This window comes from Balaenoptera ricei, chromosome 1 (genome assembly GCF_028023285.1).
Source record: "Balaenoptera ricei isolate mBalRic1 chromosome 1, mBalRic1.hap2, whole genome shotgun sequence".
NCBI lineage: Eukaryota > Metazoa > Chordata > Mammalia > Artiodactyla > Balaenopteridae > Balaenoptera > Balaenoptera ricei.
In genome coordinates, this window is record NC_082639.1 from 143,650,380 (window position 1) to 143,667,565 (window position 17,186).

A 17,186-nucleotide genomic window follows, 5' to 3' on the forward strand; every position below is an offset into this window, starting at 1 on the left:
AGTTTCTGCTGTATAACAAAGTGAATCAGCTATACGTATACATATATCCCCATATCCCCTCCCTCTTGCGTCTCCCTCCCACGCTCCCTATCCCACCCCTCTAGGTAGTCACAAAGCACCAGGTGCATTTTAAAACACAAGAGATAGACACACACAGAAGGAAAATAGTGTGAAGACATAGGGGAAGATGGAAGATTGGAGTGATGTATTTATAAGCCAAAGAACACCTGAGGCTACAGAAGGTAGAAGAAAGACTGGGAACAGTTCCCTCCCTGCTGACACCTCAATTTTGGACTTCGGGCTTTCAGAATGTAAGACAATAAATTTCTGTTGTTTTAAGTCACTCGGTTTGTGGGACTTTGTTATGACAGCCTAGGAAACTAATACACCACCTAGCCAATTATATTGTTTTGTTTCCTTTATTCCTCATTGTTCTTTTATGTAATGTATTTGTAGGTGTGTTCCAGTCATTTCAAGGTGACCCTCACACACATTACTGTGTTCGGGTCTCGTGAGGTAGTCAAGCCAGCGGGCAGCTCATTTAACCCGAGACTGAGGCTCAGAGACTTTGGGGGACCTGCACAAGGTCCCCCCACAAAGCAGTGAGGCGGGGGGTAGACTAGTGCTACCGAGGGCTTGTTGTGTGCTTTCCTCACATTACCTCAGGACAGCCCCCTACCCATAACTAACCTGAGGTTAGTTGCTGGACAGTTATTCTAATCAGATAACTCTGGATGTAGGAAGGACGCTCTCTTCTCACCTTTCCCTCCAGTCTTTACTTAGCTTCTCAAGGCAGAACCACATGAAGGAGGTCAGACACCTACAGCTTTTCACGGCCCTGATTGGAACCTGGCTGCACTGACTGGACCGTCTGGGGAAGCTGTTTCCCCAAAGGACGAGGCTGGACTTACCGGTGCGTGGTGAAATGAGACGACATTGCTCTAGAGACCCCTTCTGTTGCCCGTCTGGGCTGTATGGGGGCGAGGAGGGGAGGGCGGAGAGAGGCCTGGGACTGTTCAAGCGTGTAGTAGTGTCACGACAGCTGGAGCCAGTTCTGGTCAAGGCTTGGCTGGACGCTGTGGATCCCCGCGACCTCTGACACCAGGTGCCTAGGGCACCTCCTGAGGTTCCTGCAGCCATGATCTCTGTTTCTTCCTTGTTCAATTGTTACAAAGATTCTTCTACATCAAGGATATTTTGTAAAGTTATGCCAGGATTTTGGGGACCACGAATGAGGGGCCATCCCAAGAGGGCTACTATACCCATTTTGTAGATGTGGACCTTGAGTGTCAGTGGGGTCAGGTCTCCCAGCCAGTCAGGGATGGCATTGGGGGCAGACCCTTCTGGTTCCATAGCTCCCGTCATCACACTGGGCTGAGGCGGGGCAGGGTCCATGCCCTTGCCTCTTTAGTCATTAAGCGTTGTTTAGAAGGTAACTCAGAATGCGATCCCTGTGTGTGAGAGAGAGACACCCAGCAAAGGCTCAGTGAACTCTCCTGGGTGCACTGAGTATGGCAGGTGTGCCTGATGCCACTGGATGTCACCAGCTGAGGTGGGAAGGATGGAGAATAAGAGGCAGAAAAGTCAGAGTGTGGCCCGGGGGAGAGAAGAAGCAGGTGAAAGAACAGAAGGAAGGAAAAGTGCAGAAGAGACGGAGGGACACCCCCCAACACACACACCCTGCCTGTCCCCTCTAGCCTCTTCTCTCCCCAAAAAACAATTCAAAGAAGGTACCACTGTCCTGGCCCCAGTGACACTGGTTCCCAGGACTGCCCGGCCTTGTTGTGCCTTTAACAGGAGAAAGCAGGCGTGACCAGGGGCCTGCAGCTAGTCAGGGACGGTGTGAAAGCCTGGGGTGGGAGTGAGGGCATCTGGTCACAGGTCCCAGAAGCTGGGCTTGGGAGAGGCTGATGGAAGGAGTCTGGGAGGCGGGGCTGCACCTCAGGGGGGTGGGGCAGGTGGCCTGGCACTGCCTACATGGCAGCCGATGGATGTCATGACAACAGATGAGGAGCAGGCCTGCCTCGCCTGCCTGTGGGAGGCTGAATAACGGCCTCCACATACGCTCCCGTTCTAGCACCCTGAGCCTGTGAACGCTGCCTTACACGCCAGAAGAGACTTCACAGAGGCGATTAAGTTAAGGATCTTGGCGATTATCCTGGCTTATCCAGGTGGGCCCCAGCTAATCACAGAGGTCCTCTCATTAGCTGCAAGTCTCCCCAAGCATGTAGTGTAGCAGAAGAAATTTCGTTCATCAGATGAAAAAAATTGTTTTTAATTTTTATTGGGGTATAATTGATTTACAATGTTGTGATAGTTTCTGCCATACAGCGAAGTGAATCAGTTATACGTATACATACATCCACTCGTTTTTAGATTCTTTTCCCATATAGGTCATTACAGAGTATTGAGTCGAGTTCCCTGTGCTATACAGTAGGTCCTTATTAGTTATCTTTTTTGCATATAGTAGTGTGTATGTGTCAATCCCAATCTTCCGATTTATCCCTCTCCACCCTCAACCCCCAGTAACCATGAGTTTATTTTTTACATCTGTAACTCGATTTCTGTTTTGTAGATAATTCCATTTGTAGCCTTTTTTAAGATTCTGCATATAAGGGATATAGCTGATGAAAACTTATTGACCACTCTTCGTGGCTCCATCCTCCTCTTCCTTACCCCATTTCTCCTCATTAGTGGACCCACTGGTCCTCTCCTCTCCTCATTTGCACAACAGCTCCCTGCCCCCCAATACCTTATCAGTCATTTACACTTCAGTGAAATCAAGGATATGTATTCCGTTACCTTCTCCTAAGGCTGTGGATTGAATTGTATCCCCCAAAAGACATGTTGAAGTCCTCATCTTCGGTGCCTCAGAATGTGATGCTATTTGGAAATAAGGTCATTGCTGATGTGATTACTTAAGATGAGGTCATACTAGAGCAGGGAGGGCCCTTAGTTCAATATGACTGGTGTCATAAGAAATTGATGTGAAGATATGAGAAAAGAATGCCAAGTGAAGACAGAGGCAGAGATTGGAGGGATGCAGCTGTGAGCTAAAGACTGCCAAAGATTGCTGGAAACCACCCAAAGCTAGGAAGAGGCAAGGAAGGATCCTTCCCTAGAAACTTCAGAGGGAGAGTGCCCCTGCCAACACCTTGATTTCAGACTTCTAGCCTACAGAATTGTGAGAGAATAAATTTCCGTTTCCACTGTTTTAAGCCACCCAGTTTGTCGTACTTTGTCATGGCAGCCCTAGGAAACCAATACAGGGGTATTATCTTTTTTAGGATCTTATTCCTAATTGTGAATTAAAGATTTTATCCTATCCAAAGAAAATTTCTTCATTCTATTAGCCTACTAATCAGACCTTCCCTGAAGGCAATAAGGCTTTGTTTTTTGGGGGGATCCCAGGGCTCCATGAGAATTCAGAAGGGCCCATTTTTCTCGACTTCCTGGAGGTGCTTATGTTTGGGGAGTGGGGCAGCTGGACCCCTGCCCCACTGCTGGGTAGAGTTTGGCTTCAGGACACTGAGAGTGTGGGTTTGGGAAGAGGAAGACATGGGGGTCTCAGTCCTGCGCTGTTGCAGAGGCTGGATGAAGGGGGCCTGTAGCCCAAGGACATTAGATACGCAAACCTTGACTACTATTTATTTGTCTGAGGATTAAACTATCCATAGCTGTTAATTACTGAGCCTTTCCCTGTGTAGGTCTGTTCACGGGCCAGAGATACAGAGTGATGAAAACAGGGTTCCCTTCAAACAAACACTCGTACGCAAATGTTCACTGCAGCATTATTCACGACAGCAAAAGGTACAAACAATCCAAATGTCCATCGGCTGACCAATGGACAAGCAAAACACGGCATATCCACACAATGGAATGTCATTCAGCCAGAAAAAAAAAAGAAGTACAGCTATCTGATGCGATGAGATGAACTGCAAAGACATCATGGTAAGTGAAAGCAGTCAGACACAAAAGGCCGCATATTGTACAACTGCATTTATATGAAACATTCAGAATAGGTAGATCCACGGTCACAGGCTGGAGGAGGGAAGAAAGGGAAGCAACTGCATAATGGGTATGGGCTTTCCTTTTGGGGTGATGTAAGTGTTCTGGAACTAGGTAGTTGTGATGGTTGCACAACATTGTGAATGTACTAAATGTCACTGAGTTGTACATTTTAAAACAGTAAATTTTATGTTATTGTACTACACAGACACACAAAACCCAGAGTCCCTGCCCTTCTGCATTCAAGTGAGAGGAGACAGACAATTAACAAAGAAATATACATTTAACACAAGTGCTGTGAAGACAAGACAGGCTAAGGGGACAGAGAGTGACGGGGAGGTGTTGTTTTACAGGGTGTTCACTGTTGGCCTTTCTGAGCAGGATGTGAGGGAGAGAGCCCAGGAGATGGCTGAGAGGGGACCCTTCCAGGAAGCGGGAGCAGAAAAGACCAAGACACTGAGGCAGAAGCAGGCTGGAGTGTTGGGGAACCGGCAAGAGGCCAGCGGGATGGAGCTGCGGGAAGAGGGCCTGCAGGAGAAGAGGTCAGGGCAGAAGAGGCAGGAGGCTGCCCAGGGAGGCTCGGTGGACCAGGAGCCCTGGGAACCCCGAGCGGCGGGGCGGGGCGGGGCGGAGGAGCACAGGGGACGGGAGCATGCGCAGAGGCGCGACCCGGAGGCGGTGGTCACAGGGATTCACGGCTGCCTAATGAACAGGTCGAGGAGACTGGACAGCCCGGCTTGGGCTGTGTCAAGTAATACTAACGAGAATTATTCAGACGACTTACCTCTGGTCTCGGTTACCATGCAACACGGTCAAGATTAAGCAGATGTGTAACTAGGTGAGGATTTTTGTCTTGCTTTTTTTTTTTTTTAATTAATTAATTTATTTTTGGCTGTGTTGGGTCTTCGTTTCTGTGCGAGGGCTTTCTCTAGTTGGGGCAAGTGGGGGCCACTCTTCATCGCGGTGCGCGGGCCTCTCACTATCGCGGCCTCTCTTGCTGCGGAGCACAGGCTCCAGACGCGCAGGCTCAGTAATTGTGGCTCACGGGCCCAGCTGCTCGGCGGCATGTGGGATCTTCCCAGACCAGGGCTCGAACCCGTGTCCCCTGCATTGGCAGGCAGATTCTCAACCACTGTGCCACCAGGGAAACCCTGTCTTGCTTTTTGAGCGCAATGCCTAGGTATGTTCATTTATTTTTCATTTAGGTTGTATTGAATGACATACTGTATTTCACACAGGTGGGTCTCCTGTTGTTGTCCGCCTTCCACGGGGCTCCCTGATCCCCTCACCCTGCTTTCTTCTTTTCCATTGCGCTCACTTCTCACTACTCAGGCAGGTATACACCGCTGTGTGGTTAATTTCTGTGTCCTCTGGGCCAGGCTACAGTACCCAGTTATTCAATCACACACCAACTTCGTGCTGCTGTGAAGGTATTCTGAGGATATGGTAAACATCTACAATCAGTTGACTTTTAGGAAAGGAGCTTACTCTTGATAGCATCTAATCGGTGGAAAGGCCTTAACTGCAGAACTGAAGTTTCCCTGTGGAGGAAGAGATTCTGCCTCAAGACGGCAGCCTCGACTCCTGCCTGTTTCCAGGCTGCCTGCCAGCCCTGCAGACTTCAGACTTGCCAGTCCCCACAATCACATGCACCAATTCCTTGAAATAAATCTCTTTCTATATCTACTTCTATACATACACATATGTAGACACACACACACCCCCACCCACATATATATTTCCTACGGGTTCTGTTCGTCTATTTACCATCCCCTCCCCCAGATGCAGGATCTTGCCTGTTTCCTTCACAGCAGTGTCCCAGGGCCTAGAACAGTGCCTGGCAGTGGTAGGGGCTCAGTCAGTATTGCCCAATGGATAGTTCTTTATAATTCTTATTTATTTGTGTGGTTGTTGGCTCAGCTTGAAAATCAAGGGAAAAAAAAAAAGCCACAACAGTCTTATCTGAGCTGGGATTTCCCAGGGGAGCCCAGGGTTGTGGGTCCTACTCTTGAGTGTGTGTGTCAATTTGCAGCTGAGAAAAAGCTGTGGCAGTGAAGAAAGTTTGCAAATTTAAACTCAAGTTCAGGTTCTCCTAGCAACATGCCCAACCCCGGCTGCTGGCTCGTGTAATCCAAGCACCAAATACGCACAGCTGGGGCAGTTCGCGTTGCTAGGAGAACAGGGACTCCTGACTGCCGTGATACTACCAGGGGCATGGATTGGGCGGTGCCTTTTGTTTCCCCAGTAATTGTTTTACAGCAAGGTGTGCAGGAGGAGCCTGGTGAGTGGGAGAACGAGGGGGAAAAGCATACCTGATGTTTGTTTGTTTGTTAGTATGTTTGTTTAGGAGCTAGTGGTTAGTGCAGAGCCTCTTGTTGCAGAAAATGTCCCAAATGGGTTTGCAATTAGGGACAGAGTCTGTAGGAGCTTATGAAGCAACCAATTCCCCGTGCTGGTTGGCTTTCAGCATCCGTAGGCCATCTGGATCAGAGCGGAAAGTGTGTGGGTGGATTGGGGGTGGGGTCTAAACACCAACGGATCAAACTGGCATTGGTTGGGGCCGAGAGGGATTTGGGTTTCCAGATTTTACATTCACTTAATTACATTCACAGACCATTCTGACCTCCATCTTCTATCCAGTTGTTAGGGCCGAGTCAGTCAGGTTGTCGTGGCCCTGACTCTCACTTTGTTGGCTTGGAGGAACGTTAATTAGCCTGGAGAGGATGGTGTGGTGTTGGTTGGGGGATGGGAGAACAAGAGGAGGGCCAAAGAAAATTCCACTCGTGGCCGCCCTTTATAAGTATCGTCTCCAATTGGTAACCACCCTGTGTTACCACTTCTACTTTGTAAAAAAGGAAGCTGACTCAGAGGGCTGAGCTGTCCTAGTCAGTGACAAAGCTGTGATTTAGGCCCAGCTCTGTCCCATTCTGAAGATCGCCTTCTTTCTCCCATGTCTGCTGCCCAGGTGGAATAAGACATCATCTGCTATAGGATTTGAGGGGAAGCACGAAACTCAAGTTCCCTCCTAGAGAAGCCTCAGAAAGAGTAGGTAGCAGAAAAAATACTATGTGATCATTGAATTAATTTTATTTTCCTCTTGAACACATGGAAAGACTATTTCAGAGCTTCTACTACAGTAGGGTGGTGTCATGGGACTGAGCTTCTGGCTAATGGATGTGGCTAAAGGAATAAACTCCCCCACCCTGTATGGTCCCCAAACCTGCATGTGATCTCCATGTGCTTTCTTCCCACCTGCTGGTTGGATGCAGAGGACCCAGGGTGGGGGTCCATGGCCCTGCAAGATAGTGGAGCCCATGCGAAGGAGCCTGGGTGCCTGAATAACTTTGTGGAGCAGAATATCTCCTACCCTTGATGATACTGGATCACGAGTGAGAAAAGTCTTTGTTGTGTCAAGCCCTTGGCTTTGGGGGTGTTTGTTACAGCAGTTAGGCTATGCTGACTTATACAGAGCATACATGAGGGTAGGTGATAAGATCCCTTTTGTTGGGGCTGAGAGAGGGATATTTGGCAGAGGTGTTTCCATGAGGAGGTGGGGAGGAGCCTCCTAGCGTCAGAGGGGTGAGGTTTCATTAGCCACCCTAAACTAGGAGAAAATGTGTAAAAACTGCAGTAAACACCCTCTAGTGGGGTCCTTCCTGAACTGTAGTTAAAGATAATAATAATAATGATAATAAAAATAAAAGTTAATTTTTATTGCAGACTCACTTTTCTAAGTGCTTTACATGGATTATCTCATTTACCCTTCATAATATCCCAATGAGGTAGGAACTACTAATGTCATCCCCACCTGATAGGTGAGGAAACTGAGACAAGGAAATTTCCCTGTCACCAGAAAGTCAATGGCAGAGCCGGGATTGGAGCGCAGGTATGTTGGCTATGAAGCCTGCCTCTTACCTACAATGTCTATCTCTGTGGAATGTGCACTGACCCTTTTTCATGAGGACAGGATTCAGCTCTCTTACTTTGTTGTCTGAAGCAAAGGCAGAAGTAATTTGGGTGGCTTAAATGTCCCAGATTGCTAAGGAAGCCATGCTATTTGAACTTCTCTGAAATGGTGCGAAATGTTCCTGGAAACATCCCGGAGGGAACAGGAGTGCTGGGGTGATGGGGAGGAAGACAGTGGGAAGCGGGGAGGCTGGCCTGTGTTCACTGTAGGTTTAAAGAGAGGGTCTTATGTAGACCTGTGCTCAGGCAGAGGGAGCCACAGGGGCTGGACATGTGTTCCTCTCGTTACCGAAAGTGGGGTCCAGCTGCTCGCCGCTCAAAAGCCATTAAAGAGGCAAGGTTGGTGGAAAGGAGTTTGTTTTATTTTGGATGCGGGCAACTGCGGGGGCGGGGAGGGGAGGGTGGATTCCTGTCCAAAGGCTGACTCCCCCCCTCCCCCCACTGATAATCAGGGGGCAAGAGCTTTTATAGACAGAGGGAGGACAGCAGAAACAGCACAGTCGGCTCTGACAGTCATCTTGCAATTGGTCATGCAGTGGTCTGACCAGTGTCATCTTAATTGTTTTAGGTACAGTTAATCTTCAGTTCCAGGATCGGTTTGTTCCTGTTTCCTTGAGGCCAATTCTTGGAATTGTGGCAGCTTATGTCATGGCTACAGTCTGGTCATCATGTAGTTAACTTCTTCTACCTGGCGGGGGTTTCAGTGTCTATAAGACAGCTCACAGGATATGGCTCAGAGTATTACCTATAGCCCTTGAGGAGGAACTAAAAGTCCTTGACTTTGCTTAATGACTAAACTATTATTTAGTCTTGTTGGACTGTTTTCTTTTGTTTCTGCATTTTCTCACTTCTCTCATTAAACTTAATCTTTGGCTAAAGTTTTTCCACAGACAAAAGGCAGGCAGAGGATTGGGGGGGGAAGGACCATAGGGTCCTGGTCCGTTTCACTCCGACCCCGGGACCCCTCTGGAACATGCTGGCTCACCTGCAGAGGGGGCTCTTGGTGGGAAGAGCAATGGTTGCCCTTTCTGCTCTGTGTCCTGAGAAGAAGGACAGGCCTGAAGGTACCTTACACAGGAGAGGTGCCTGACCAAAGTTTATCGAATCTACATAACAAATACTTATAAAGGGCCTACTGTGTGCTAGGCAATGTCCTAGACCTGGGGATGCACTAGTGAGCAGAGGGACACGGCCCTGCCCACGTGGAGCTTTCAGTCTGGATTCTAGATGATGGATGTTTCATTGGAGGACCAGCTGGAGGTCACAGGCACCACAGAGTTGGGGTGGCGTGGGGAAAAACTCAGGACGGGGAGTCCAGCAGCCTGCAAAGCTAAGTCATACAGTGTGACTGGGACAGGCTTGTTTACCTGCAAGTGTTTCCAGACAGCTAGAAGCCATTGGTAGCAGTCATTTGTCGGCAGGACTTGATACAGTGCATTTCAGAGGTAAGGGAGGGAGGGGGAAGGAGCCCTTAATGGGCTGGCTGCCCTCAGGGAGCCAGAAGGGGAGCTCTTGGGTGGCAATGTGGATAATTCTTTTTTAGGACCAGCAGAAACCATGCCCAGAACAGGCTCTTTCCATTTTTGATGGCACGTTGGGATCTACATTTGAGTTGCTCAGTGCCACAGGCATTCAGACGGAGCTGAAGTCTTGTGTCAGATGAGGAAAAACCTAATCATGGGTTGGTCTGGAGTCTGGGGACGTGACTTGCTGTCTGGGGCACTGCGCAGAGGAAGCCTCCCTTCTCCCCACTGACGCTGGCGCTTCCCTGAGTTAGGAGCATTCCACAGTGTAAGCGTTTTCTCTTTGATGGCTGTCTGGCCCTCCGGTGCAGGCGACCTCATGTCCCGCTTCCTTAAATGGGGTGAGTTCTGAGTGGGAGCAGCCTCCCTGGGCTCAAGGATGGGGCCCCTGTTAATCTAAGCTGTGTCAGGGACGCAGAGACTCCTCACTGTCTTCACGCTCCAGGTAAGCACTTAGACCCCACATACTCTCCCCGTCAGGTTTAGTGAAGCTCGCGGTAACTTACAGGTGAGAGGGCAGAGTTCCAAAAATAGCCCTTTTCCGGTCATCTCTCCTGAGCTCCAGCCCCTCCCCACCCACACCCGTTCGCAGCTGCTCTCTGGACGTCCTGCCACACTTCAAAGTCAACGTGTCTCCCTTCCCTCAACCATCATTTCCAGAGTCTTCTCTGTGCCAGGCCCACTAGGGGTGGAGATAAAGAGTCAGAGAAGAGATGACCCCCTATCACGTGGCCAGTCTCTGTTTTTTTTGTTATTTATTTATTTATTTATTTATTTATGGCTGTGTTGGGTCTTCGTTGCTGCGCGTGGGCTTTTCTTTAGTTGCGGCGAGCGGGGGCTATTCTTTGTTGCGGCACGCGGGCTTCTCATTGCAGTGGCTTCCCTTGTTGTGGAGCACGGGCTCTAGGCTCGCGGGCTTCAGTAGTTATGGCACACGGGCTCAGTAGTTGTGGCTCGCGGGCTCTAGAGCACAGGCTCAGTAGTTGTGGCGCATGGACTTGGTTGCTCCGTGGCATGTGGGATCTTCCCGGACCAGGGCTTGAACCCGTGTCCCCTGCATTGGCAGGAGGATTCTTAACCTCTGCGCCACCAGGGAAGCCCTAGTCTCTGTTGATCTGGTCTCCTTCTTCCTCCACTGGACCAAGCATTCCTTGAGAGCAGGCTCTGCTTTTGCTCCCCGGGGTGTTCTCAGCACCTGGGGGTTAGCACATAGTAGGTGCTCAATAAACATTTGTTGCCTACCTGTCGAATAAATGAAGCACCTGATGGGGGAAGCCAAGAAGGGAACCAGCAGTTGCAGTGCACCCCGCACATGTGTTAGGGTGGAGGGGAGCAGGAGGGGGGCACTTAACTATGTCCCTGGGGTGGCGCTCAGGGACAGCTTGCAGGGGGAGGCGATCTTGAGCTGAGGACTGAAGAATAAGTGGGAGAAAGGGGAAGCGGAGAGAGGAGAAGACACTGACAAAGCAGCGCAGGGCACCAGCTGATGGTATTCTGGGGCAGTGGAAGGCGGCAGGGTAGCAGGCCCGGGGCAGGCGGACAAGCTCGTCTTTCTGCACATCAGCCCCACCTGCCCTGACCTCCCAGTTTCCGTGGAGGCACCCGGAGACCTGTTCTCTCTGTTCTCCTGGAGACCTTTCCAGCAACCCTCCACAGCCCACCTTCTGTCTTCCTTGGGACTCTTGTTCTCTGGGTTCTGTGCTCGCCCTTCCCCCTGGGGCCTCCGTTCTGGTCCCACCGCCCTGCGTTTATGTTCTGCTTGCCTGGGTTACTGTGTAGGCCGCTGAACTGGTCCTCCTGCCCTTGTCTTGTTTGGCTCCAATCCACCCCCATACACTTCCGCCAAATTCTTCTTTCTAGAGCTCAGTCCTGACGGCAGTCCTCCCTGCTTAGTAGCTTTCCGTGGCTCCCAGGTGTCTACTAAATTAGGTGAAAACTTCTTGACTGAGCACGCCAGGACTCCAACCTGTAGGTCTACCTAACCTTCTAGAATCTTCTTCCATTGTCCACATTCATGCGGCCAGCACCACACTGGACTCTTTACTCTTCTCCAAATGTGCCTGAGTTCCTTCTGCCCGGACTGTCTGTCCCCACGTCCCCAAATGTCAGTGGGATCCTATACATCTTTCAAGGCCAGTCTCCAGCTCCGCTCTCCCCGTGAAGCCTTTCGTCGCTCCCCAGTAAACCTGATTGTCTAGCTCTTACCTCGTGTCACAGCACAGTTCTAAACTTCCTGCTGAACTGCTTCTCCTGGAGCGTGAGGGGTCGTCACCAAGGTTGGCAGCAGTGAGGGGCTAATACGTGCCTAATGGCCAGAGGACCCAGGGAGACCCCAAACCCTAGCAACCACTACCCACAAAGTCCCAGAGGGACAGTTAGAGGGAGAGCAGAGAAGACAGAAGAGTCAAATTGGACGCAGCTGGGTTTGGGTCCCCACGCCTCACACAGCAAACTGGGGTCAGCTGGGCTGAGCCTGGGGGCCTTGTTCTCCCCGAATCTCTGCTCCTCCTGTGCTCTGGGAAGCTGCATGGAAGGGCAGGGAGAGGGCATCAGCCTGGGCCAGTGAACTGATCTGCTGCAGGAACAGAGGAGAGGGATGGGCCAGTCACCGCCCCGCCCCAGCCCGTGTTCTGGGAACAGTGGCCACATCCACCTGCAAATATGGGCCAATCGGTGACCTGCAGTCTGACCAATCAGATGAGCATTCTCCCTCCTTGGGACAGAATGATGGGAGGTATGCAGAGATGGGGAGCCCTGAGATGTCTCCTCTTACCTCTGGAGTCCTCCCCCCCAACACCCAGCATAGCACTGGAGACAGAGTGGGAACAACAGGGACCTGTTGGATGAATTTGAAACCAGTGCTGCCAGAGTGAGTGATGGTCTGGGTCTGCCCTCCCGTCAGGGTCCAGACCTGGAATCTCTAGACAGGGTGGAACTGACATCAGAGTGAGCCCTCTCCCTGCCTCCCCACTAGTACCCATACAGTGGTGCACAATAAGTGCCAATGGCCCCCTGGGCTAGGAGGATTCAGAAGAGGTGTATGTGAAGGTTTACACCCAGAGATCCTGGCTCTCTTTGGGAGACCATCACAGAGGAAATAGATATTGCATGACAACATGGAGGCAAGAGTAAGGAAAGTCTAAGAAGCAGAACAAGTCAGGACAAAACCACTGGGCAGTGGAAATACATGGGCTGTGAGAGTGAATGTGACCCTCTCTGGTTAGGGAGAGAGGATGGAGGGGAGGAAGGGGCCATGGGGACCTGCATAGGGACCCTGTATCAGAGGGAACTTTTAAGAGATGTGTCAACCAGGGAACTGAAATCCCAAACTAGTGTCTGCCCTGCCCGGTGCTGGGGCTCTGGTCAACTTGCCCCAATCCTCTCTCCTAAAGCAGGTCTTCCAGCTCTGCCTACTGTGTGCAGGCAGTGGGTGACGCTGGTTGGCTCACTGCTTCGCTTGCGGGTGGGATTTGGGGTCAGGGCTGCCTCTTATTTCTCTCCCTTACTCTGCTGTCCACTCCCATCCTGTCTAGAGGTTCCCAGTCCTGGACTCTGAGGTGGGAACAGCCTTGTTCTCATGATACTGGGCCAGTGGTTGGGGGGCCTGGACTCCACATCTAGGGAGATCAGAATGGGACCAGCACAAGGATTTGTTCTCCTACAAGGATGATGCGTCTGCAGGCAGACTAGTGGAGATGTTCACTCAAGTTCTGAATAGAGGTGCCTGCAGCTGCCAGGGATGTCCCAGGCCAAGGTGAAAGCCAGGGCTTCTGTGATTCTGCCTTTGTGGTGGTCCTGAGTAGGATCCTAGATAACTCTCTTGGCTGCTTCTTCATCCTCCAAATGTTTTGGGGGATCATAGTGTCTATTCCACAGGTTTCCTAAAGAGCAAGCTGCCTTCTAAATTCAATATGGAAAAATCCACCAGACATTCTTGATCATTTAAATTTCCCATATGGAACTTTGTGGTTTTGGATCTCAACTGCATGCTCCTTTCCTGCACCTCCAAATAAAAATCTCTTGTTTGAGGAGTTTTTAATAGTGAGGACTTGAGGGTCTTACTTTTGAAGCAAGTGTATTTGTATTTGCCTCTCGTCACATGGCTGCTAAAGTTATTAAGGATCAGAAACTCCGAATAGTGATGGCTTTTGTTCTTCCAAATGCTTTCCCCAGTGTTCTCTTGTTTGAGTCTCACAACCCCTGTGTGAGGGAAGTTGGGTAGGCGTTTATTTTTATCATCTTCTCTCCAGGCACTGGCTGATGGGGGCCCGAAAGGAACCAGGGCAGAGCTGCGGTTGGAATCTGGACTCTCCCTGGGTCCTGTTCCCTAGATGCCACCCACAGGCCGAGGAGGCTGATCCTGGCCTCAGGGCTGCAGACGCCCTCTATCTTTGTCTCCTCATCAGCCCAGGGCAGTGCAGGGAGGTCAGCGATTTCATGGGATGGGAGCCTCCACCCCCAGCCAAATACTCTCTTATGGGAGGAGAAGCCTGGGGACCCCGGTACGGAACAGACAAGGGAGAAAAGAGCCCCTGCAGACGGCCCTGCTTTTCCAACTGAATTAATTTCCTGTGAGCTAGATCCTACCAGTCCTTTTGGTGATATTCTCTCCACCCAACAACCTTCCCTTTCTTTTGCCTTCTCTTCCCTTTGTCCCTGCAGAGGCCCAGGACAGCTAGACCCCGACGCTCTGGACCTTCAACTCCACTGGCCTCCCCACCGCCGATTCCTCAGGTCGCCACTGGGTGGCGCAGCCGCCCACGGTGTGCGGGCTCGGGTCACGGCTCTGGCTGCAGGTGGCGCATCCTGCCTTCCATCTCCTCCAACCCCAGCGGGGAACCTGGCTCCTAGGGGCCCTGGAGAGAGGAGGCAAAGGGAAGGGGGTGTCTTCCCGGAGCCTGGGCGCGGCTCCCAGGCTTTGGGGCCAGCTGGGGCTGAACAAGGCTCAGGGTCGTTTAAGGGGATGCCCAGGGCGGGGCAGGGTAGGGTAGGGAGGGGTAGGGAGAGGAGGACTTGCTGGAACTTCTTTTTCCCCAGGGAAGCCCTCTCAGGATTAGAATAGGCCAGAAAATTGCATTCCAAGAGCAGAGGAGAAAATATCAATGCACATGATTTGGGGAGGGGGGTTTCTTAACCTATTAACAAGCACACAGCACTTACTATATGCCAGGCGCTTTACAAATGTTAATGCCTTTAATTCTCAGAACAACCCCACGACCTCATTTTGCAGCTGAGGACACTGAGGCACAGCTTCCCCAGTTAGTAAGTGGCGTAACGGGGGTCCCACCCAGGCAGTCTGGCTCTCCTGCAGTCTCCTCTCAGGGCTGGGGTGGACATCAGACCCCCTTCTCCTTGCAGACTGTAAGGAGGCATGCCTGGGCTCTGTGTATAGTTTAGCTCTGATGCCCTCCTGCTTTATTAATTCATTCTTTCAACCAATGTGGATGTAGGGCTTCCTGCTTGCCAAGCGTGGTGCTTGGCACTTGGGCTACAGTGGTCAGCAAAACCAGCCACAATCCTTGTCCTTGTGGAGACCTTATCCTTGTGGAGCTAGTCGGGGAGACAGAGATTAATTAAATAATCACACCAATGACAGTTACGGAGATCAGTGTTCTAGAGAAAGCTCCTTTTTCCTCCTGGCCCCCCTCCTTGCCCTCCTACCTGAGGCCTGCTGGGCACGTCTGAGCCCCTATGTGTCTGCTCAGGAGCTAAGGGGACAGATGGTGACTAAACTTAGTTGTACAGCCCTTTGTGACTTAGACGGCAGCTCACATCCATTATCTTGTTTGGCCTTATCCAGGATTGCCTGGCGTGATTCTCTTGGGGAGCCAGGATTTTTGGAAAGGGATGCTTTAATCCAGAAAAAATTCTGGGCGAGACTGGAAAAAGTCTTTGGTTTCCGACTTGGGTTTGAATCCAGACTGTCACCTGATTTGTAGTGTTTGCCAATTTCTGTGGTCCATCTGTTAGTGGATTTCAAGTTACCAATGTGATGTCACTGAATAAGGAATTGGGAAGAGATGCACAAAACTGACTTTCACAGCCTGTGTGAGCATGCAGCAGCCCACTGGTCGTGGTGTCTCTTACTAGCTGTATGAACTGGGGCAAATGATTGAACCATTGTAACTTCAGTTTCCTCATCTGTAAAATGGGCTAGCAATACCTCTGCCAGAGTATTGGTGTGTAGATTAAGTGACTTACTGTTATCCCTACCTATCTCATCGAATCCTTATGATGCCCTTACTCATTCTACTTACTTGGGTCCATGTCTATTTTTCCAATAGACTATGAACTCCTTAAAAGTAGGGACCATGTCACACTCATTTTTTTGTTGTTGTTATTATAGTTGTTGTTTTGTCCTATTTTTTGCCTTTCAAAAAAAATCGAGGTATAATTGACTTACAATATTATATTAGTTTCAGGTGTACAACATAGTGAGTCAATAGTTTTTATGCATTACAAAATAATCACCATGATAAGTCTAGTTATCATCTATCATCATACAAGGTTATTACAATATTATTGACTATATTTCCTATGCTGTACTTTACATCCCTGTGACTTATTTATTTTGTAACTGGGAGTTTGTACTTAATCCCCTTCACCTATTTTGTCCACCCCTCCCCCCATGCCTCCCTTCTGGCAGCCACCTGTTTGTTCTATGTGTCCATGAGTCTGTTTCTGTTTTATGTTTGTTCATTTATTTTGTTTTTTAGATTCCACATGTAAGTGAAATCACGTGGTATTTGTCTTTCTTTGTCTGACTTATTTCACTTAACATAATTCCCTCTAGGTCCACCCTTGTTATTGCAAATGGCAAGATTCCATTCTTTTTTATGGTTGATTAATATTCTATTGTATATATATATACCACATTGTCTTTATCCATTTACCTATCTATGGACACTTAGGTTGCTTCCATATCTTGGCTATTGTAAATAATGCTGCAGTGAACATTGGGGTACATATATCTTTTTGACTTAGTGTTTTCATTTTCTTTGGAAAAATACCCAGAATTGGAATTGCTGAATCATATGGTAGTTCTATTTCCTTTTAATTTTATTTATTTATTTTTTTATACAGTAGGTTCTTATTAGTTACCTATTTTATACATATTAGTGTATACATGTCAATCCCAAACTCCCAATTCATACCCCCCCCCCACCCCCGCCCTGCGCTTTCCCCTTTTGGTGTCCATACATTTGTTCTCTACATTTGTGTCTCTGTTTCTGCCTTGCAAACCGGTTCATCTTTACCATTTTTCTAGGTTCCACATATATGCATTAATATGTGATATTTGTTTTTCTCTTTCTGACTTATTCACTCTGTATGACAGTCTCTAGGTCCATCCACGTCTCTACAAATGACCCAATTTCATTCCTTTTTATGGCTAAGTAATATTCCATTGTATATATGTACCACTACTTCTTTATCCATTTGTCTGTCGATAGGCGTTTAGGTTGCTTCTATGATCTGGCTATTGTAAATAGTGCTGCAATGAACATTGGGGTGCATGTGTCTTTTTGAATTATGGTTTTCTCTGGGTATATGCCCACTAGTGGGATTGCTGGGTCACATGGTAATTCTATTTTTAGTTTTTTAAGGAGCCTCCAGACTGTTCTCCATGGTGGCTCTATCAGTTTACATTCCCACCAACAGTGCAAGAGGGTTCCCTTTTCTCCACACCCT

General features: G+C 49.4%; 1 protein-coding gene across 1 annotated transcript in view; it reads left to right on the forward strand.

The window, feature by feature from the left end:
* The first annotated feature begins 3,930 nt into the window (after positions 1-3,930).
* Positions 3,931-17,186, forward strand: part of LOC132370622 (antizyme inhibitor 1-like) — an 83,676-nt gene continuing 70,420 nt past the window's right edge. The window contains exons 1-2 of the mRNA XM_059931024.1: positions 3,931-3,951; positions 4,390-4,759. Coding sequence (XP_059787007.1) covers positions 3,931-3,951; positions 4,390-4,759 — 391 coding nt within the window. The remainder of the gene's footprint in view (positions 3,952-4,389; positions 4,760-17,186) is intronic.